Source organism: Notolepis coatsorum (assembly GCF_963971535.1).
Source record: "Notolepis coatsorum genome assembly, chromosome: 19".
Taxonomy (NCBI): Eukaryota; Metazoa; Chordata; class Actinopteri; order Aulopiformes; family Paralepididae; genus Notolepis; species Notolepis coatsorum.
Genome location: NC_140183.1, coordinates 77263261 through 77286621, shown reverse-complemented (window position 1 = coordinate 77286621; position 23361 = coordinate 77263261). Strand labels below are relative to the sequence as shown.

The 23361-nt window shown below is 41.7% G+C and overlaps 1 protein-coding gene across 1 annotated transcript; it reads left to right on the top strand.

Moving 5' to 3' along the window:
- Positions 1–11474: 11474 nt before the first annotated feature.
- Positions 11475–23193, top strand: LOC311246110 (serum paraoxonase/arylesterase 2-like; the record flags this gene model as incomplete). The annotated part of the gene is made up of 9 exons (XM_084336190.1): positions 11475–11548; positions 12364–12434; positions 13334–13389; positions 13832–13997; positions 16093–16219; positions 19341–19541; positions 20319–20400; positions 21842–21973; positions 23032–23193. The coding sequence occupies 9 exons, from the start codon at positions 11475–11477 to the stop codon at positions 23191–23193; spliced, it is 1071 nt and encodes a 356-aa protein (XP_084192316.1).
- Between the last annotated feature and the right edge of the window lie 168 nt (positions 23194–23361).

Here is a 23361-nt window from a genome sequence, read left to right as displayed (position 1 = left end):
CAGTACACATTACAGTATAGTATACCTGCAGTATATAATAGTATATATAATAGTATATAGTACATAATAGTGTATACAGCACATATATAATTTGATGTGAGATATAAAGTACATGATATATACAATACAATATAGTACCATAATAGAATAGTACATACTGCAAATATAGTTCAATATAATATACAAATGAATTATAATATGATTATATAATGTGATATGATATAGCGCACAATACAGTATCATACGTATTTATTAGTTTAAGTTTCAAGTTTCTTTAATAGTTGTCATACAGAAGTACAGAATACTTTCATACAAAATGCTTCTTACTGTTACGCTCCAGAGACTGTGCTAGACAAGATAGTATCAAATAACATAGTATAGCATGTAATTTAGAAGTAGAAAATGAGTGTTCAGTATAGACATATGTACAATGTTCGATGCAGAATAGACGTAACTGAGTTACCATATAATATACAATACTATGCAGTGTACTAATGTACAATACTATATAGTGCAAAGCAGAAATGGGATGAGGTACAATTTAGGTACAATTTACAGTAAGGTGTACGAGTTGCAGTGCAATCCTTCATCAATAAATATAAAGTGTGGGGAGTGGGTGCTACAGTGTGTTTGTTTAAAGTGAGTGTGTACTATAAAGTGTGTGGAGTGGGTGCTACAGTGTGTTTGTTTAAAGTGAGTGTGTGCGTGTGGATGTGTGTGCTATGTGCGTTTGATGGTTGTTGTTGTGTGGTGTTCATTGTTATTATTAATTGTTTTAAATATGCCATTAAAGCTCTTCTTCCCTTCTGTAATAGATTTTTTTAGTCTAGATTTGAATTGATTTATGTTTTCACAGTATTTTTGCTCATCCTGTAGCCCATTCCACAGGGTGGCTCCGTAAGAGGAGATACACATTATTTTCAGGTTGGTTTTCATCACAGGTTTTTTTAAGTTCAATGGTCCTCTGAGGTTGTATCCCCCCTCTTTATCCAGAAATGTGCTTCTTACATTTACCGGTAATTGATTATTTCTTGCTTTGTACATAACTTGCAGAGTTTTAAAGTTTACCATATCAATGAACCTCAAAATGTGTGACTGTAGAAACAGTGTGTGTGTGTGGTCCCGATATCCTGCATTGTTTATTACTCGTATTGCTCTTTTTTGTAGGATAGTCAATGTATTTATGGTTGTTTTGTATGTGTTACCCCGTACCTCTGTGCAGTAATGCAGGTAAGGCAAGATCATTGCACAGTACAGAGTGTGCAATGAGTTGGGATTGAGTACATGTCTCACCTTACTAATAATTGAGATGCTCTTTGCCATCTTAGCCCTCACATATTCTATATGGGGTTTCCAGCCGAGTTTATTGTCTAAAATCACTCCTAGGAATTTATTTGCATATACTATTTCTATTATATTATTATCTATTATGGCTGATAGTAATTTATTAATTTCTTAGGATTTATTTTGGTCTAATAAATGTTTAAGGTTCTTAGATGGATCCCCTGCTGCCTCCTCCTCCTCTTCCTCCTCCTTCTCATCCTCATCTTCCTCCTCCTACTCTTCCTCCTCTCCCTCTTCCTCCTCCTCCTAATCCTCCTCTTCCTCATCCTCCTCCTCCTGCTCCTAATCCTCCTCTTCCTGCTCCTCCTCCTGCTCATAATCCTCCTCTTCATAATCCTGCTCTTCCTCCTCCTCCTCCTCATCCTCCTCCTCATCCTCCTCCTCATCATCCTCCTCATCCTCCTAATCCTCATATTCCTAATCCTCCTCATCCTCCTCCTCCTCTTCCTCATTCTCCTCATCCTCTTCTTCCTCCTCCTCCTGCTCCTCCTCCTGCTCCTCCAGCTCCTCCTCCTCCTCCTGCTCCTGCTCCTCCTCCTCCTGCTCCTCCTCATCCTCCTGCTCTTCCTCCTCATCCATCTCTTCCTCCTCCTCCTCCTCCTCCTCCTCCTCCTCCTCCTCCTCCTCCTCCTCCTCCTCCTCCTCCTCCACGGGGAGCAGCGTACTGGCTCATGTAAAATGGCAGGCCATGAATTATGCAGCAGTTTAGGGCAAAGCGCTGGGTCTTCATGTCCTCGGCTACAGTCCACTTGTCGCTGCTCTGGTCGTAGCGCTCCACTTTGGAGATGGTGCTGAAGTCATCAGTGAAGCCTCCGACCACGAAGAGCAGGTCGTCCAGCACCGCGATGCCAAAGTATCTGCGGGGGGTGAGCATGTCGGGCAGGGCGCTCCAGGAGTCAGTCAAGGGGCTGTAGGCCTCCGCGCTACGCAGGGCGTGTCCACCGTCTGTCCCTCCCACCTGAGGACAGGACACATGAGAGGAATGTTGTAGTGTGTGGTTAAGGCAGGCAGACACTGTATTAATCCATTTAGGGAAATGAGGGCATCACAGAAGCATTGAAAGTCAAATGATATATCTATACAAATATCTAGTATAAAGCATTTGTCTCCGTGTGCACCTACTGCATAGACATGTCCTCTGTATGCTGCGACTCCCAGTCCCTCACGCCTGCTGCTCATGGGGGCGATCAGAGTCCACTGGTCGGTGTCTGGGCTGTAGCACTCAGCTGTGAAGCCACCACAGATGTAAACCTGTAATAAGAAATAATATTCTAATTTAAAGACATTTCTGATTTCTGATCTAACGTTCCTTGTGTTCATCTAGCACCCTGTGTCCCTCAGTTCCACCCACCTTGCCCTGGAGGGCTGCTGCCCCGGCGTAGATCCTGTGCTCCAGCATGGGTGAGATCACTGTCCACTGGTCGGTTTCAGGCTCGTAGCGCTCGGCGGTGTTCAGTAACACGCGTCCATCGTTCCCTCCCATGGCGTAGATACAGCCGTCCAACACGACCACGCGGAGCCGCCTGCAGCCAGCTGCGAGTGACGGGGTTGAACCTGCGCACACTGCTGAGAGCCGAGTCTACACCGTCCGAGCCGCCGACGCAGTAGACCAGACCGTGGAGATAAGCGGTGCCATGGCCCCACCGGGGACTCTCCCCCTCAACGCTCACGTCCATCCATCCACCGGCTCGGATATCGTAAGCCTCCATGGTGGTGCTGCCGCCACACCAGCCTCCGATGGCCAATAGGACCTCCTGGGGCAGGCGTGGGCGGGTCAGGGGGTTTGGGAGCCTGTCGGAGCCAGAGGGGTTCAGGACGCTGAGGATGAGGGCCCTGCAGTCGTGGCTGTCCCTCACCACAGGGTTGTTCTCGACGTTTCTCCTGAAGTAGTCAGGCCTCATCAAGCCCATGCGAACCTGGGAAGAGACAAGCAGACAGCGGGTACAACTTAGACATCGGTTGTAGACGGTTTCTGTTGCTAGGGAACAGTTTGGACCCAAATGTTTGAGAACCACTGTACTAGGGAACCTAGTGTTGTTTTAATGTAATGCACAGTAATACAATTAGTTTATTAAAAAAAATTTATAAATGTTTTTATTTAATTTTCATACATAAAACAGAACATAACAGTACAACAACAATAATAATAATAATAATAATAATAATAATAATAATAATAATAATAATAATAATAATAATAATAATAATAATAATAATAATAATAACAATGACAACAGCGACGACAACAATAATAACAGTAACATGAATCATAATGACCTTGGCAAGAGACAGACAAACAAGGAAAAGTAAAATAATAAAAAAAAAAAAAAAAAAAATGTGGCTCAGGCAATAGCAACCATGTTTGCGTATCCATAATACAATTAGTTACCTTGGGCAGCAGCAAAGGGATGTCTGCTTTACGCTCCTCACGGGAGTGGTCGATCCAACGGAGGACGGCCTCGAACACCGTCTCCTCGCTCTTCACGTTCAGTTCATCCCTCTCGATGATGTCCACCAGTTGCTGCAGGGACAGCTCCACAAACTCCTGTGAGACGTGCAACATCTCCTCAAAGTGGCACACGATGCAGAGATGGGCCTTGCGCCTCAGGTCAGGGCAGCAGTAGATGTCCGTGAACCTCCAGATGCCGACACAGTTTTCCAGAGACAGCTGGCCCTCTAGGAAGTCAGAGCATGCTCCTACTATGCCAGTGACGTGAAGCTGGTCTGCAGCCACCAGAAGCTCTTCCACGTTCTCTGCTGTCACCAGCACAAAGCGTGTGTAGGAGTACTCTATGATGAGCTGCATCATACCCGGGGACACCCCAGGGATAGTGTGGACTGCTTTCTCTGAGTCGCTCCAGCGAGTGAAGAGGACTCTGTGGGACGCAGAGTATAGAGATATCTGATGAGTAAACAGTAAGCAACATTCTGTCCTGTGTAGTAATATATTTTCACTGTAGAAATATAGTGTCTTAGCACAGTAGAAGTATAGTATCTTTTTAGGGTAGAAGTACAGTATAGTATCTGTTTACAGTAGAAGTACAGTATATTATATGTTTACAGTAGAAATACAGTATAGTATATGTTTACAGTAGAAGTACAGTATCATATATGTTTACAGTAGAAGTGCAGTATAGTATACGTTACAGTATAAGTACAGTATAGTATATGTTTACAGTATAAGTACAGTATATTATATGTTTACAGTCGAAGTACAGTATATTATCTGTTTACAGTAGAAGTGCAGTATAGTATATTTTACAGTAGAAGTGCAGTATAGTATATGTTTACAGTATAAGTACAGTATATTATATGTTTACAGTAGAAGTACAGTATAATATATGTTTACAGCATAAGTACAGTATTGTATATGTTTACATTAGAAGTACAGTATAGTATCTGTTTACAGTAGAAGTGCAGTATAGTATATGTTTACAGTAGAAGTACAGTATAGTATCTGTTTACAGTAGAAGTACAGTATATTATATTTTTACAGTATACGTACAGTATAGTATATTTTTTACAGTAGAAGTACAGTATATTATCTTTTTACAGTATATATACAGTATATTATCTGTTTACAGTAGAAGTACAGTATAGTATATGTTTACAGTAAAAGTACTGTATATTATCTGTGTACAGTAAAAAGTACAGTATTGTATCTGTTTACTAACCAAGCTAACCTGAACCAAGCTAACCTAAACCAAGCTAAGCTGAAGCAAGCTAACCTGAACCAAGCTAAACTGAACCAAGCTAAGCTTAACCAAGCTAACCTGAACCAAGCTAACCTGAACCAAGCTAACCTAAACCAAGCTAAGCTGAACCGAGCTAACCTGAACTAAGCTAACCTGAAACAAGCTAAGCTGAACAAGCTAACCTGAACCAAGCTTACCTGAAATAGTCGCTGCAGTCACACAGGAGGGCCTTGTGGGCATTCAACTCAGTGCTGTTGACTTTAATAACCATCACAGAGCCTTCCCTCCAGACGCAGCTCATTAAGGATTGTACAGGACATTGTTTCCTTTTCCATGTGGGGATTTTAAATTGTATCTACAGAATATATTCAAGCTTACAGACAAATAGCCAGGAACAACAAGTGAGATCTTCACTTGTCTTCTGAAATCTGAGAATTGTTGAATATATACTTTATACAAATGTTCTAGAATGTTTGATTATGAAATCATACTGTGACATCACAAATGTTCTAGAATATTCTATTATGACATCATACGGTGCCATCACGAATGTTCTAGAATGTTTGATTATGACATCATACTGTGACATCACAAATGTTCTAGAATGTTCTATTATGACATCACAAATGTTCTAGAATGTTCTATTATGACATCATACTGTGACATCCAGTGATGGGAATATTTTTCAGTAACGAGTAAACGGATTACTCTTCCAATCTTAATAACGCTGTTACCGTTACTGCCAAAAAATGCGGTGCGTTACTATGATTGAAGCTGTTTTTTTCAGATCAGACAGATCTCTGCGCTGAGAAGCAATACTTTTTTCCTTGGTTAGTGGGCAGTGCGCGATTGGCTGAGGTTGAGTAAAATGTCATGGTAAGCCAATCAGAGGTAGAGGTGGGCGGGTGTTCGAAATAATCCAGAGGCTGACACACAGCGACAACACAATCGACTCAGTCAACGACAGACCGCGGTTCCGTGTACGTTTTGATAGTTTGTTTGGCGAGCCCAAATAATCCAAAACGAATCCAACGAACAACACAAGCGAGCAGTCAACGACAGACAGTCCATGAGCATTTTTTGTTCACTCTTGTGTTAGTTGTGTTGCAGCGCAGGGCACTACAGTAGTGGAGGCTACATTTACATTTACATTTACATTTAGTCATTTAGCTGACGCTTTTATCCAAAGCGACTTACAAGTTCTGTACGACAAGCCATCAGGAAGGGCACAACTCTATCAGCTGAGTAACAATGTTCATCAAAGTGTTGAGTGCTACAGTGTAGGTTAGTTTATTAGGACAAGTGCATGACAGTATGGTTAGTTAGGGTTAGGGTTTTTTTTTTTTTTTTTTTTTTTTTTATTCAGATAATGGTTGAAGAAGTGCGTCTTTAGTCGACGGCGAAAGATTGGACGTGTTTCGGCTGTCCTAACTGGGGTGGGTAGTTCATTCCACCATTGTGGGGCAAGGACTGAGAATAGGCGACTTCTCTTTGATGACCCTCCCGGAGCTTGGATAGGAGTAGGTCTGAGGCGGCCAGAAGATGCAGAGCGTAGGGGTCTTGAGGGTGTGTAGTTAGAGACCATTGACCGGAGGTAGGCGGGAGCAGTTCCCTTTGCCGCACGGTATGCTAGGTCGAGGGCCTTGAAGCGGATTCGTGCAGCAATGGGGAGCCAGTGCAGGTCCCTAAGAAGTGGGGTGACATGGGCCGACTTCGGTAGGTTTGAGATCAGGCGGGCCGCTGCGTTCTGAATGAGTTGAAGAGGCTTAGTGGCAGTGGCCGGGAGGCCAGCGAGCAGTGCGTTGCAGTAGTCGAGGCGGGAGATGACTGTTGATTGGACGAGGAGTTGGGTGGCTTCTTTTGTCAGGAAGGGGCGGATCCTTCTGACGTTGCTCAGGAGGAATCGGCAGGTTCTGGTTGTCGCTGCGATGTGAGCAGAGAAGTTCAACTGGTCGTCGAGGACAACACCAAGGTTCTTGGCGGTCGGGGACGCGGTCACAGCTGCATTCTCGACTGTGATGGAAAGGTCGGTCAGGGGGGAGGATTTGGCCGGCAGGTGGAGCAATTCTGTTTTGCTTAGGTTCAGTTTGAGGTGGTTGGTCGTCATCCAGGCGGAGATGTCGGACAGACAGGCCGAGATCCGCTCAGAGACGTGGATATCTGAGGGAGGGAAGGAGAGGAAGAGTTGAGTATCGTCGGCATAACAGTGGTAGGAGAAGCCATGAGACGTGATAATGTTACCCAGTGATTTAGTGTAGAGGGAGAAGAGAAGGGGTCCTAAAACCGAGCCCTGGGGGACACCCGTCCGCAGGGGGCGGGTGGCCGACAGGGTCCCTCTCCATGACACTTGGTAGGAGCGGTCATTGAGGTATGATGACAACCATGTCAGCGCAGAGCCAGCCACTCCCATTCCTGCGAGGGCCGCGAGGAGGATCTGGTGGTTGACTGTGTCGAAGGCTGCAGATAGATCTAGGAGAATCAGGACAGAGGAGAGGCCTTTCGCTTTTGCTAAGTGAAGTGCCTCTGTGACCACAACAGCCTTATCAACAGTGCTGCACTTCCTGGTTTAATAGCACAGTCTTCAGGTGCTCAGATATATATATGTATGTCATGCATGTCTTAAATGTCACGATTAGATTAGTTTAGATGATTAGATTAGATTCTTATATCTGTATGTTGTGTATGTCATAAATGTCATGAATTGAAAATGGGGGACCCTGATGTAAACAAGACGAAAGTCTCTCTGGTCTGCATCCCCTTAACAATTGTGTGTATTGAGCTGTACTGTACTGTACCCATTCTGCAATCTGTTCATTAAAATGTTCAATCAATCAGTATATATTTGTTATTTATTTTTGGTATAGTGCTTAACAAGCATAATTTAATGTTGCCCAGTTGTGGCCTGTTGAGGGGCAATACATATCAAAAGTTCCAAAACATCTATTGTGTTTGTATTTGTATGATCCACTATATAAACATAGTAATTATAATATCTACATACATGACATTTGATTGGAGGCTAGTCTCACTTTGTCCCACAGCAACATTAAAATAGTTTAGATTTGTGTATGTTGTTTATGTAAAAAATTTACTTGAAAGTAACACAATAGTTACTTTCTGAAGTAACTAGTTACTTTTATAATTTGTAACTGAGTAAGTAATTTAGTTACTTTTTGGAAGAAGTAACTAGTAACTGTAACTAGTTACTTTTTAAAAGTAACTTGCCCAACACTGGTGACATCACAACGGAACATGTTTGAGTACCATTTGAATAATTTAAATAATATGTTGACATTAAAAAAAGAACAAATAAAATGGAAAAAGAAACTACATAAAACAATGATACACATTATAATAAAATATTTAAGTAAAATGTATAGAAATAAAGAAAAATAAGACAATGAAATAAAGATAATAATTCATTTAAAAGCTATTTTAAAGAGGTAAGTTTTGAGCAGTGCCAACCGAGTCTGCTGTCCTAACAGACTTGGGGTCTGTAGGGTAAGCACTTATTCCCTCCGCCCTGAACATTTATGGAGATGTATGGGCCTTTTAAGTCAGTGGTAAAAGTGTCTTTCAAGGATAAGTGAGCTCCTGCACTGATTATTATAGTTCAATATTCAATATTTGATCACCAAACCCCCCCCAAAAGCATAAAAAGGCCCCTCCCACCCAAAAAGGCCCCCCAAAAATAGCACAGGCCCAGTGCCCTTTTCAGCCTTTGAGCACCTGCCCCTCTAAAGTCCTGTGCACGTCCCTGACCAGGATGGTTGGCCACACAAAACACATCTACACAAAAGATAGATAGGATAAATGATAAATGATAAAAGATAAATGGAAGTGGGCAAGGGTGCACAGATCTATCAAATTATAGTGTTTTAACCTGCTCATACCTTAAAAACCCATGGGGCAGCTGAGCACAACCTCCTCTGCAACTGTAATCAGAGTGTAAATGCCAGCTGATGAGAACAAACGTGAGTTTGGTCAAAGTCTCACGGGACTTCCTTTTTAAGGCTAGCAGTACCTGGCCAGAGAACTCCTGGGTCCTAGTGTACCTCAGGTTACACAAAGTATAGAGAAAATTAGCTTTGGCTGAGAGGAGTGATCCTGGCTGCAGCTGGTAGAACACTGAGGTGGAGAAGGGGATCCAGCTCTTGTGGATAGAGATGAGGGGGGGGTTGGGGACATTGGTCCTCATTCTCGATACAGACTTACAAGAAAAGTTACTAGCAAATTTCATCATAATTGTTTCGACCCGATTTGGCATTCTCGAAAGGTTCCTTTTCGAGGATTTGATCGTAGCTAAGAGCAGGATTTACGAGCGCGAAAGGCAGTCGTAAGTCGGACAGACTGGTGTGCGGTGTGTTCTTAACTGCTTCATTTGGGAGAAATTGTTGGTGATTGCATTCACGTCAATTCTACAGACATCCTCGGATTTTAATAATAATAATAAATACGACAATATGAGTCATTCCTCAACGCGGCATTGTGATGTCCGAAAATAAATAAAAGTACTACAGAAACACTGCAAAATACAGTGAATAAATAACACTAAACTCAATTGCGAAGATAAAGGTATAGTGGAATAGAATGGTGGACACGTCTACATTCTGCTCTCTGCACATCCCATTCCTTTCATGTAGGCTATATATTTAATATATATTATATATCTATAGTTTATTAGCAACTACACAGCAGCCTGATGCAGGCGGCTTGGTGAGGATGCATACTATACTATACGGAGCTGCATGCTCCTGGGCAGCTGCGTTCAGCACACACACACACAATATTGCATATCTACTGCTGCTGGAAGATATAGCTGATTGTGCAATGAGGACCAGCACCGCGACCATGCGGACCTATTCGCAGAGAGCGATGAGTACCAACCGAGACCTGCAGCAATACTGAGGAGCCGGACCAGACGCTCAAACCCTGTGCCACCACACGTCCAGGTACTGTCCACTCTGGAGCCAACACCGAGGAGCCGGACCAGACGCTCAAACCCTGTGCCACCACACGTCCAGGTACTGTCCACCTTGGAGCCAACACTGAGGAGCCGGACCAGACGCTCAAACCATGTGCCACCACACGTCCAGGTACTGTCCACCTTGGAGCCAACACTGAGGAGCCGGACCAGACGCTCAAACCCTGTGCCACCACACGTCCAGGTACTGTCCACCCTGGAGCCAACACTGAGGAGCCGGACCAGACGCTCAAACCCTGTGCCACCACACATCCAGGTACTGTCCACCTTGGAGCCAGCACTGAGGAGCCGGACCAGACACTCAAACACGTCCAGGTACTCTTGGGCACATCATCTCTCTCAGTGTTTTGCTATAATTTTTTTGGACTTTGATTTCACATGAGCCCATTTCAGCCGCTGTGCACTCCTCTCCTGACACCACGTTAACTTCACCTGTTAACTCGTCCTATGCCGCTTTTTCTGGGTATTGACACTACTAAATAAGATGTCACGCTAAGATGTCATGTTCTACGGTATATGGTCTTTATACTGGTATGTATACATACATGGTATGTACAGTACACTGTATGGCGCGACTCTACAGGGTGACTGGATTAGGAGGTAGAGCAGTCGTCTGGTAATCGGAAGGTTCCCGGTTCGGTTCCCGCTCCTCCCCGAGCGTGTTGGCACCTTGCATGGTTGCCTCCGCCATCTGTGTGTGAATGTGAGTAACAAAATTGTAAAGCGCTTTGCATAAAAGCACTATATAAATGCACCATTTACCATTTATATTAATACGACAGCTGAGCTCTCGCTCTCTCTCTCTACCCTCTCTCTCTCTCTACCCTCTCTCTCTCTCGGCTCTCTCTCTCTCTCTCGTGGTCTCTCTCTCGCTCTCTCTCTCGTAGTTATGGGTAATTCTAGTTTCAATAATTAATCTACAGTGTGAAGTTAACAATACAAAAATGTGAAAGTGTTTCTTTTTAGTTTTTCACCTACAATAAGGGTACAGTCGTATACTACTTGATGTTTTCAGATTACAGTGATAACCTTCATTTCTCATTGTAAAATAGAATATCATATTTTTCATGGTTTGATGATTAGTCCTGCTTCTTGAAATAGCCTCGTAATAAAGCATATTTGAAAATGTAACTTTCTTTCTTCAGTATAACATGCTTTGTGATCTTGAGAAATTTGAAATGTATCATATATATATAATATTATTATATATATTATTATATATATATATTTAGTTTTTTGTATCAAAGTTTTTCTTTTACAAATTGAAATGTACACACTCAATATCTTTGTGTTTAATTGAGAGTAATAATACAAATTTTATACTCATTACTTCCTCCTTGGTTCAGCTGGTTCAAACCAGTTTGTTTGTTTGGTCATCGACCTTTGACCTCGTCTTACATAGCCATATATACCTCCAACAAGGTGGCCGGGGTAGAGTCTGGCTTTGAGCAATGAAGAAAGGACTAGTTGCTGTTTTCATCGCTGCTTTGGCAGCTTTCCTTGGACAAAGATTTCTAAAACTGAGGTAGGCTCTAATGTCAGAAGTTCTACAGATAACATAGCCTTACTGCTCATTTGAAATGCAATGCTGTTCCAGGTCAAATCCAGGCATGTCTGCACTGACCTCATACTTACCCATACTCTGTATGATAGCATGTACAACAGTGCTGTATCTACCGCATATATACATTTAGATTTAGATTCACTGCACATATATAGGTATATATATATATCCATATCTGTCTGAATATACATGCATATAATCCTTATATATACCTACTTATACTGTACACCTGCATATAACCCATATATGATAGCATGTACAATAATGCTGTATATACCGTATATTTTTATATATTATTACCGTATATATCTCTACTCACATCTGTCTGTACATATCTGCACATAATCCTTTTACATATCTGTATATGCTGTATACATATCCCTTACCTACTCTTACTAGTTACGCTGCTGGCCAGTATGACTACTACCATACTGTCTTTATACATGTATCATTGTACATGTTAATATTACAACTCTGTACATACATCTGATTAGCACTACACCCTGTAGTACTAATCTATTTGATACCCAGTTTAATCACCTGTACATTGTATATTACTATTGCACTTTACAGTTAAATTTTTGCACTCTGGTTGGATGGCAAACTTATTTTCGTTGTACTGTACTTGTGCTGTATGATGACAATACATTTGAATCTAATCTAATCTGAACAATGTGGACAGATATCGAACAATGTTATTGATACAGACAATATAACATCAAAATGCAAAATTTCTGGTGTATCTTTGGAATGATTTTAAGTTTGCCCTTTTGCAGGGAAATGACCCTTGGCTACAGAGAATTGCCTCTGAAACACCTTCCCAACTGTCACCTGTTAAAGAATATTGGTAAGCAGCATGCCCTGTATCTGTCCATTTAACTGGCAGTGGGCCTACCCCTCCCACCCACTATACACAGACTTAGGTTCAGTGCTAGACTAACAATTGTGTGTATTGAGCCGTACTGTATTGTACCCATTCTGCAATCTGTTAATAACATTTAAAATGTTCAATCAATCAATGAATCACCCCTTAACCACAATTGTTAAGGAGATGCAGACCAGAGAAAGACTTTCGTCTTGTTTGCATCAGGGTCCCCCATTTTAAATTCATAATGAATTGTAAGTAAGGGTGCAATTAGCACCGTGCAATCCATTCTTTGTGGATCCCGCCCTAAGACTCCCAAGATGTAGCACTGAACGGTAGAGGAAGTCTTTCATTCCGACAGCCATCAGAATTTATAATGCATCACTGTGCCTCACTGCATCACTGAGCACAGGGTACCATCTTCCTGGACTTTTACTTTTAAACCAACATTGTACAATTTTACACTTTAAGTCTGTACACTGTATATTTCTGTATATTTTTACTGTATATTTTATATTAGAATGTATATACATAACATAGGAAATGTATATCCCAGACCGTATTTTATTCTTAGGCTTATTTTAATTCTTATTCGTGACTTTGTTTTTGTCTACCTAAATGTTTACTGTGAGCGATTTGTAGTGCCAAATTTCCCTCGGGATGAATAAAGTATTTCTATTATATTCTATTGAATCAACGTGTGCTACAAACACAAGCTGGAGTTACACTCATTCTTTCAGACAAGGATGCAAAGGTATAATATTAAGAGCTCAAGTCAACTGAGATAATAATCAGTAGATCAAGTGCCAACTTGCCACACCTTAGTATTAGTATCTCATTGTAATAGAGTGTCTAAACATCACATTTCTCCTTTTGTGCAGAATATGGTTCAGAGGATATCACCATACTCCGAGATGGACTGGCCATCATAAGCACAGTATGTTATCCTGTTCATCATGTGAAGTGTAAGACTGGTGGTAAAATCATACTGTGGTTTAGTAATCCCTGGCAATTGAAATAACTCACAGAATCTTCCACAATATATTACCTTCTGAATTACTTTACATTTTGGCTACGTTCACACTGCAAGCCTTTAGTGCTCAATTTCCAATTTATTGCTCAGATCCGTTTTTTGTTTGACTGTTCACATAATTTTTTAAATATCAGATTCCGGTGTGAACTGGTCACGTCACGCTTCTGAACTGAAAAAAATCAGATTTTTGCCTGCAGTGTGAACGTAGCCTTAGTCCATATGTGTTCTGAATTTTTCAGTCACGTGCACGTATGGATTCCACAGTCACTACTGCGCTGAGTCAAAAGACCCTATGATGGCATACAGACAATGCATGCCTCAATACGTCAAGTATTTTCCTACACAGGGGTTGAAATATCCTGGAATGACTTCCTTCTCTGATGAGCCAGGGAAGATCTACACTTTGGACCTACTAGACCCCAATCTGACGCCCGTAGAGCTGCAGATCAAAGGGCAGCTTGACCTCAACTCTTTCAACCCACACGGCATCAGTGTGTACGTCAATGCTGAAGGTGAAGTATAAAAACCCATGACATCAAATTCATTCAGGTACTTGCAATACTACTAAGGGAAATCTGTAAAAAAAAACGTCAAGTAAACTGTTCAGCAGGGAGGGGATCTGGGGGAAATAGCTTGAACCTCCGCACGCATTACGTTCCCCCAGTGAAACTCCTCGCTGTCAAGTGAAAAGAAGCGACTGGCGACTCCACATGTATCGGAGGAGGCATGTGGTAGTTCTACACCCTCCCCAGGCCAACAGTGGGGCAATGCGCGCAACAACCAGGAAGTGAATTGGCATAACGAAAAATACAGAAAGCCCAAAAATAAATAGAATAAAGAACATTTAAAATGTTTTAATTCAAGTAAAACGAAAAGTTAACTTATAGCGCAATAAACGCACACACATAAAACACATATAAAACACACATGTACAAAACAAACGTACACACCCCACACACAGTCTATCAGTCCACTGGGTGCTATCATTGGCCAGGAGCCGACTCCCTAATCGCCACCATTGCTATATACATTGTATAACATATGAAGCCATCTGAGCCATGTTTTTGTTGTTTGTCCTTTGTCATGTCTGTTAATGTACTTTCATAGTTTATATTATGTATTTATTATGCTTATTGTCATTATTGTTGTTATTGTTGTTAGTGCTAGTGTTGTTAGTGTCTTTGTTATTAAGTCTACTGTATTGTGATGTCTTGTTCTATGTATGTTTTGAAAAAGGAAAATAAAAACATTTATAAAAAAAAGAAAAAAAAACGTATAACGCAATTACCACATTCCATAGCAGATGAAGATCATGTGGGGTTTCATAGAAGTGGGAACTGTAAACACGATTCACAATCGGCTACTGGAGAGGGGGGGGGGGGGGGGGGTGCATGCATGCAACATGTGGACAGCAGCATTCATTTTGGACCTGCAAATAGTTTTTTTGATCTATTAATTGGTCCGCAATTATTTTGGGGGGAAGGGTCGGTGCTTTTGTTCCGCGCCTTTCTGGGAGCTCAGTGGATGTATTGTTTTAAAGAAATGATTACTCTACATGACGATGTTGTTTATAGCACCTTTTAAGTATTGCAAACTAATTTGCAATACACATTTATATACTGTACTTGTTTTTATCTCTGTCTATTATGTCAATCCGTTTTCATTATTCTATTTTGTATGTTGTCTTTATATATATTTAAAATCGTATTTTAAATTTGTCAACTGTATGTCGCTAACTCTGAAAACCCCAATAAAATGTTTTATTAAAAAAAGAAATAATAATAATGAAAGAATAATGAAATAATACTATGAAAAGACATAAAAGGAAGCTTCTCAGAATTACTGAGGAATCGAGCTAACATGACATGTGTCCAAACAAGAAATGATAAATCAGTCGGACCTGAGACCAGTTATAAAGTGTCTTTCTTTCATTGTTAATTATAAATTATGCTTCATGAACTGACTGGAGGATATCTTAAGAAGGTGTTGCTATGACTATATTTGTACTGTTTTACCTCTGATGAATTTTTTTACAATTTCAATAAGCTACAATCTAAAACTCATCTTCAATTTATAAAAAAAAAAAGAATTGCAACAACTGGACCTAATTAATCCTAGTGCATTTTGGCAAGCTTAGCCTTTTAAAGTGGGTTTCTTTGTGTGGTGGGTTCTACAGGACCAAGTGTCTGAAAGTTACTAACTAATTTCTGTGAAACTCTTCTATTATAACTATTGTTGTATGTGGTGTATGCGTGTTGTGTGCAGTGGAGCATAGTCCCTCTAAGTGATTAAGTGTTATTGACCATATATTTATTGTAATGTATAATATAACTGACAGGGCATACAGACCCTCATCTGCACCTTTGATTACACTGCCTGTGTATGTGTATATTCAGAGTTAATTATATTTTTTACACTGCCTATGTATTACTTTCCTACTGTACTATAATTGTATTGCCTGTATCTATATCTTCTACTATTACCATGCCCATAGCTGTACCCCACCCCCTCCCCCATGCTGCTATGATGCCTGAATTTCCACAAGGGGATCAATAAAGGAATATCTTATAAAGAACATGCATTCATTGCAGTTCCTTAATTATGCAGATGAATCTGTATACCTGTTCGTTGTCAACCACCCTCAGCATAACAGCCAGGTGGAGATCTTTCGATTCGTCGAAGAAGAAAATGCAATTGTGCACCTGAAAACGATCAGTCACAACCTCCTTCATAGGTAGGTAAAATAAGGTATTTACGGTATCTTACTTAAAGGAACACACCAACATAATGGGAAATGTGCTTACTGTCTTCTCAAGAGTCAGACGAGAAGATGGATACCGATATCCTCTCTGTGTGCATTCAGTAGCTATCCGGCTGCAAGCAGCCTAGCTTGGCACAAATTAATGGAAGTGGATACGGACCTCATTTATCAATCGTGCGTAGTGCTTACAATAATTTCTAAGCAAAGTGTGGGACTTATCAATTTGAACGTGTGCTTGACTTTGTGCGTATATATACGCACAGCTCGGACCATGCGTACCTGGCGCCCAGCGGTAGAATATGGAGACTGCAGACGCGGAAATAAGCTTTTGTCCATTAGTTTGACTGACGTGTTCAGTATGACCCCCCGTAATTCATTATAGTTAATTGTAAAATAGCGACAGTTGTGTAATTATTGTCAAAACCCTATAAATAGCATTTGGAATAGGTCTTTCTTTCCGAATGAATGCAGCATGGTTTATATATATATAGCGTTATCGGAATACTATGGGGTGTACTGACTGCGCTCCGCGTAACTCAACTCGTTATTATTTTGCGCATAGATTGCAGAAATACGGGAACGTTTTGATTATATTTAAAAGGCTTTGCAACTTACAACTTCGAAATCCCACTTATTTCGTTTTACAATGTCAAAGCCTTTTAAATATAATCAAAACGTTCCCGTATTTCTGCGATCTATGTGCAAAATAATAACGAGTTGAGTTCTAACAAAGAACGTATTACATGCTGGGTAGGATGATAGAGTAAACTGTAAATAAAATAGCCTATAACATTATAAAAGATGGCTATAGCAGGGGTTCCCAACCTTTATTCCCCAGAGCCCCACGATTCCTTGGAGACATAATTTTTTTTTTTTTTTTTACTTTATTTTTTAGCGTTTATCGCTTTTCTGGTCAAGCATGACCGACAGAAACAGGTTGAAATGGGATGTAGAGCAGGGGAAGACATTCTGAGAAATGACGGCGGGTCCGGGAATCGAACTCGTGTCCCCCAGATCCGTGACGAGCACGGTTTTCCCCGACGCAGAAATAGCGCCGAGATATGCGGTGAGCTACGGGAGCTCCCCTGGAGACATAATTTTTATAGGAATATGATATGATATAAGGTATACTGGTCCGTCCGCGAGGAGATAGCCCACAGCGGATAGCCATTAAATGCCATTTGAGAATATAGGCTATTAAGGCAAATCAGCCTATCGCCTATACATATTATTTAATGTTTTCATAAGCGTAAAGATACAACAGCTAGATTAACGATCAAGTTAGTTTACTGTATGCAGGCTTCGCAGGGCTGTGCCATGTGCTAATATATATCTGCAAGTTACGTAAGGGATAATGTATAGCTACGAGGTCATTGTCGCAAAATAATTGACCGACACAGAGTTTAGAACACCGAGGCGCAGCCGAGGTGTTTTAAACGTCAGTGAAGGTAAATTATTTTGCGACAATGACCGAGTATAGCTATACATTATCCCGCTTATTACATGGCTAACTTACTAACGATATACCTAATTCATCGACAAGACGAGATCAAATGCAGACGCAGTTGTTCTGTGGCTCTGTCAGCCCAAATAAAGTGATTATTATTATCGGCAGCCGGCAGGTCTGTGGTCTGATTGCAGGACTGAGTGCAGCTGTGCATATGCTGAGCAGCACTGATACAGTGTGTGTAGTGGGCTTGATTGGTCCAGCTGCGCACAGCGGTCATTATTGTTCGGCAGAGGTCCATTATCGAGTAATATCGGACCTCTGACGAGCGCTATTGACCAATCACAAGCAAGCATTTCGGCGAATGTGAAAACGCCATGTAATAATGTTGCATAATGTAGGCTATGGCTGCTATTATATCTAATTTATATAGGCTACATAATACCGACAACAAAATAGATTGTATGCCTCTACAAATCATATTATACCCGGTAGCCAATCGAACGAAACGAATAAAGGCATATTCAAGCATGGTTATAATGACACACCAACGCCAAACAGTGGTTAACGGTCTTTATTAGTATTTTGAGCTGTCCAGGCAGAATTGCAGCAATGGTCTTAGGGAGTCGTTGATATCTGACATCACCGTGTACAAGTCCGTTAGCCTGTCGTGTATTTATCCCATAACACGCGTTGTGTCTTCTTGGTTGGACAGCGCGTTGAATTAGTTGCTTATGCCGCGTTCACGTTACGTGGGAAGAAGCGGAAGAACCAGCTTCCGACTGGGAAAAACCATTCACGTCAGCCTCCTAGTGGTAATTCCTACTAGGACATATGGGATTTTTTTATAGACCCCGATATCTCCCACTTCGCGGCACGAATTGCGGAAGTATGGATGTGGGCGTTTCATCGAGTCAACGCGTGAATGCTTCCTAGTTGTAGCAACGAGATGTCCTCTGGTTCTTCCGCTTCTTCCCACGTAAAGGCGAACGCGGCATTAGACCTCCGTGAACAATCTCGCTCGTGAAGTTTCTCAGAGTTCGCTCGGGTTAGTCCATTATTTCACATCCCATGGGGGTGTTTCATTACCTTATATGGATAATCATGCACGGGCATTGACGGTAAGAACAAATGGTATTTATCAACACGGAGTGTGGTACGACCCGTGTACGCACGTGTGATGAATCCAGATTTTTCTGTACGTACACACATTCTAAATTCTGTGCTTAATTTTAAGAACGAAAATAGAACACTTTCTAAGAATTGTTGATAAATGAGGGCCCGTAGCCTATAGCTTAAAACTCTTGAACAAATGAACTTCCAAACAAATTAACTTCCATTAATTTATGCTAAACTATGCTAGCTTGCAGACGTATAGCTTTCCTACTGAACGCACAGAGGGGAAATTGGTATCCCATCTTCTTGTCTTGAGAAGACGGTAAGTGCATTTTCCATGTCAGCGGTTTCCTTTCAACTATTTTACGACGATGATGATGATGATGATGATGATGATAATGATCATTGTTGTTACTACAATATTAATAATAATAAATGAATGAATAATAAATTGCCGTTGTTATAATCATTACTCTTGATATTATCATAATCCGACAACCACTGTATGCTTTTTCCTCTCACCTCTATCAGTGTGAATGACATTGCTGCGGTTGGAGTGGAGAGCTTCTACGCCACAAACGACCACTCCTTTCCCAGTGAAGGGCTGCACCTCCTCACTGTGCTGCTCGGTCTGCCCTGGTGTGATGTGATCTACTACAGTCCACAAGAAGTACGGGTGGCGGCGAATGGCTTCCTCTCTGCAAATGGCATCAACATGTCACCTGACAAAAGGTACTTGTTATTTCATTTCTCATGTCTTTAAACTAATCCGGAATGTTCAGTCTCTCTCTCTCTCTCTCTCTCTCTCTCTCTCTCTCTCTCTCTCTCTGTATATCTATGATTCTATTTTTTTTTTTTTTAACTTTTTCTCCAGTTTTTTTCTATTTTTCTCCCATCCCAATTTCGTATTGTCCAATTCTACCCCCCGCTGTCTCGAACGCGGTTAGGCCATGCCTCCCACAGGCCGGCTGCAATGTGGACGAAGCCTTGCATCACGTGCACCTCCGGTACACGAGGAGGCAGCCGTCGCATCTTTTCACCAGCACAGCGTGATCTCTCAGCGGCGAGGGTCTGCATGGGAGGGACACGCCGCCCTTGTTGCTTCCTGATTCTGCTGCACAGGCGCACCAACCGACCTGTAGGAGTCGCTGTCCACAACGTCCGATCCCCACCCACCAGCTTCCCACCCCTAACACTGCCAATTGCGTTAGTATGAACGGCCAGCCAAGCTGGTAGCAATGCCGAGAGCTGGGCTCGAACCCAGCATCTCCTGCATTAGTGGCGAGCACCTTGCCCACTGCGCCACCACTTAGCCGCCGTATATCTATGATTCTCTAAATTGATCACATAATATAGACAAAAGACTTAATCAAGGGTGTCCTATCTCACTGGGCTAAGGCGAATAGGCTACTGTGTACTCACAGGGTTGTGGTCTCTCTCTCTAAATTGAGTTTGTATACCGAAACATGTCCCGATACAGTAATATAACAAACATGCTTTTGTGTTCAGGTATGTATATGTTGCAGATATCCCAGATCACGAGATAGAGGTTTTTGAACGACGAGAAGGGGAACAATTAACACATGTTAAGGTGAGATATTGATCCGTCTTTTCTCATTTTGTAACGTGTACCGGAATGGCGGAGATAACGCTGCACTGTGGTGTGCAAGTACATGATTATTGTTGTCATGACTTTAAAGGCCCCATATTGTTTCAGATCTTTTGTATACCATTTCCTTGAATGTATGGAACACATTTGTTACCATAGGCGGTCTTAAGGTTCAGGGTGCCCGTTTCAAGGTCAAACATGGGGCCCTTATCTTATAGACCACCGCAACACCGGTATTCTGAAATCATGGGAGAGAGAGGGGGGGGGGGGGGGGGGGGGGGGCGAAAATGAATGAATGTGGAATCTATATGCCCGGCTCTTATAAAAGTCTATTGGATCATGTCTTCAGCACCCCCACAGCCGTAGCTACAACCACTTAATGTCAAGGCTTTCATCCACATTCATTCATTTTCTCCCCCCCCCCCCCCCACTCTCTCTCCCATGAGCTCAATGTAATGCAGATGTGCAGTGGTCTATATCAACAATATTTACATGACTTGTGACTTGGTTTATGTCAGGAGCAAGGTTTCTTCTACAAGGTGAGAGACTTTGTCAGTAAACATCTTTCTGTGTTGGTGAAGTGCCTTTTAAAGTGTTTCCACCGCGCATCAGTTATCTACATTGACACAGTGCGCGCATTAGCTTTATCGGTGCAATGTGTGTTTTCCTGCTAGCAAGTGGGTAGTAGATTAAAGTAGGCAGAGTTCGTGGCTCCAAAAAGGACTAATTGATTGTTTGTGTCTAGGTATGCAATCACAAAGGGTAAGGTGTAGTGGTTAAAACCTCACCGCAAGAAGGTCCAGGGTTCGATTCCCGCTTGGGGACCAGGTTTCCATGATGCTAGTTACCCAGGTGGGGTATCTCCCAGGCCTTTCTGTGTGGAGTTTGCATGTTCTCCCCGTGCTCGCAAGGGTTCCCCCCCCCCCCCCCCCGATAAGATAAACCCAATGGAAAAACATGCACAACAACAAGATCGCTAACGCTGTGGCGTCCTTGACGAAGACGGACAGGAGCACTTGGATTAGTCCCCTGGCGCGGCTCACGTTGCGCCTGTCTGCTCCCGGCTGCCCTTGGGGGGGAAGGACGACGGGATGGGTTAATCGCAGAGACGAATCGCATACATGCATCGCATGCATGCCGATTAATGACCTCTGAGCACGTCCTAAATTATTATTATTGTTCTGATTTGCTTGTATTAATCAGAAGACTTTTCTGTCAGGTGACAACCCTGGCCACGGCAAGCAGGACCAATGTCATTGTTCTCCCATGCCTATACAACACTTTAGACTGCTAAATCCACACCAATAGTTTTTGATCAAATGGGAACTTTAAAATAAAATACTTCTCCTCTGGATAAACCCTGGAAATGACATTTGAATCCTTCGATCAGTCCTCATGTTTGTAATGATGTTTTTCCATCCAGTCTGTAGCTGTTGGTTCACTTTGTGACAACATTGAGGTGGAGCGTGAGACAGGTGACTTATGGCTGGGTTGCCATCCTAACGCCATGAAGCTGACTGACCCAATTGACCCAAAAGACCCCCCTGGCTCTGAGGTACATCTTCTGTTTTCAATAAATCAATCATTTAAAGTCCTCAACGTTAAGCGTCCTCAACTTTGTCCATTTGCCCTTCTAAATATAGTGCTTATGTATGGCCAGAGCCCATGTAAACCCATGAACCCTATAAGCCAGCTAGCTAATTTGATGCTTAATGAAACATTTTACGAGTAGAATGTACGACTCTGAACTCTGTTGCCTATACTCAATTTATACCTACATACTGCTTTCACTATCTACAACTGCCCTACACTGTAATCATAATAATCTTAACTACCCACCTCATACTATAGTCTACCCATATACTCTGTATGATAGCATGTACAACAGGGCTCTATATACCGCTTATATACATTTATATATAAGGATTATATGCAGGTATATTCAGACAGATATCATATAATCCATATAACTCATAATAGCATGTACAATGCTGTATATACTAATGCTGTATATACCGTATATATATGTATTCTTACCGTATATATATCTATCCACATCTGTCTACTCTGTACATACCTACACTTAATCATAATCCTTTTACATATCTGTAGATAATATATATCTGTACATATTTCGTACCTATTCTTACTAGTTACGCTGCTGGCCAGTATGACTTACTACCATAGGCTACTGTCTTTATACCTGTATCACTGTACATATTAATACTACAACAATATTAATACAATACATTTTAAATAATCTAATCTAATTATTAACCATTCTTACCATAATGGAGTGGCTGTGACTGTAGCAATATCAATAAGGTGTGAACAGGGTGGAAAGGAATCCTAACCTGAGCATGACATTAGAGCAAAATGGCCACTGTGTGTACAGACCCTCATCTGTACCTTTGTTTATACTGTTTATTTTTCTCCTATTTTTATATTCAGATCTAATTTGATTGCCTATATGTATGTCTTTCTACTATTACCCTGCCCATACCTGTTCCTCTCCTCCCCCATGCTGCTATGACACCTATATTTCCCCAAGGGGATCAATAAAGGAATATCTTATCTTAATATGGTCAATATCGTGCACATTTTCCTTTTTAGGTCATCCGCATCCAGAACATCCACTCCGAGCAGCCGGTGGTGACCCAGGTGTACGCTGACGACGGACATGTGATCATGGGCTCCTCTGTAGCAGCTCCCTACGGAGGAAAGCTGCTCATTGGGACGGTCTTCCATAGAGCCCTGTACTGTGATTGGAAATAGTTGATGATATATAAACTATGATCACCTTGTGTGATTGATTGATTGATTGAAAACTTTATTAACAGATTGCAGAATGGGTACAGTACAGTACAGCTCAATACATACAATTGTTAAGGGGATGCAGACCAGAGAAAGACTTTCGTCTTGTTTACATCAGGGTCCCCCATT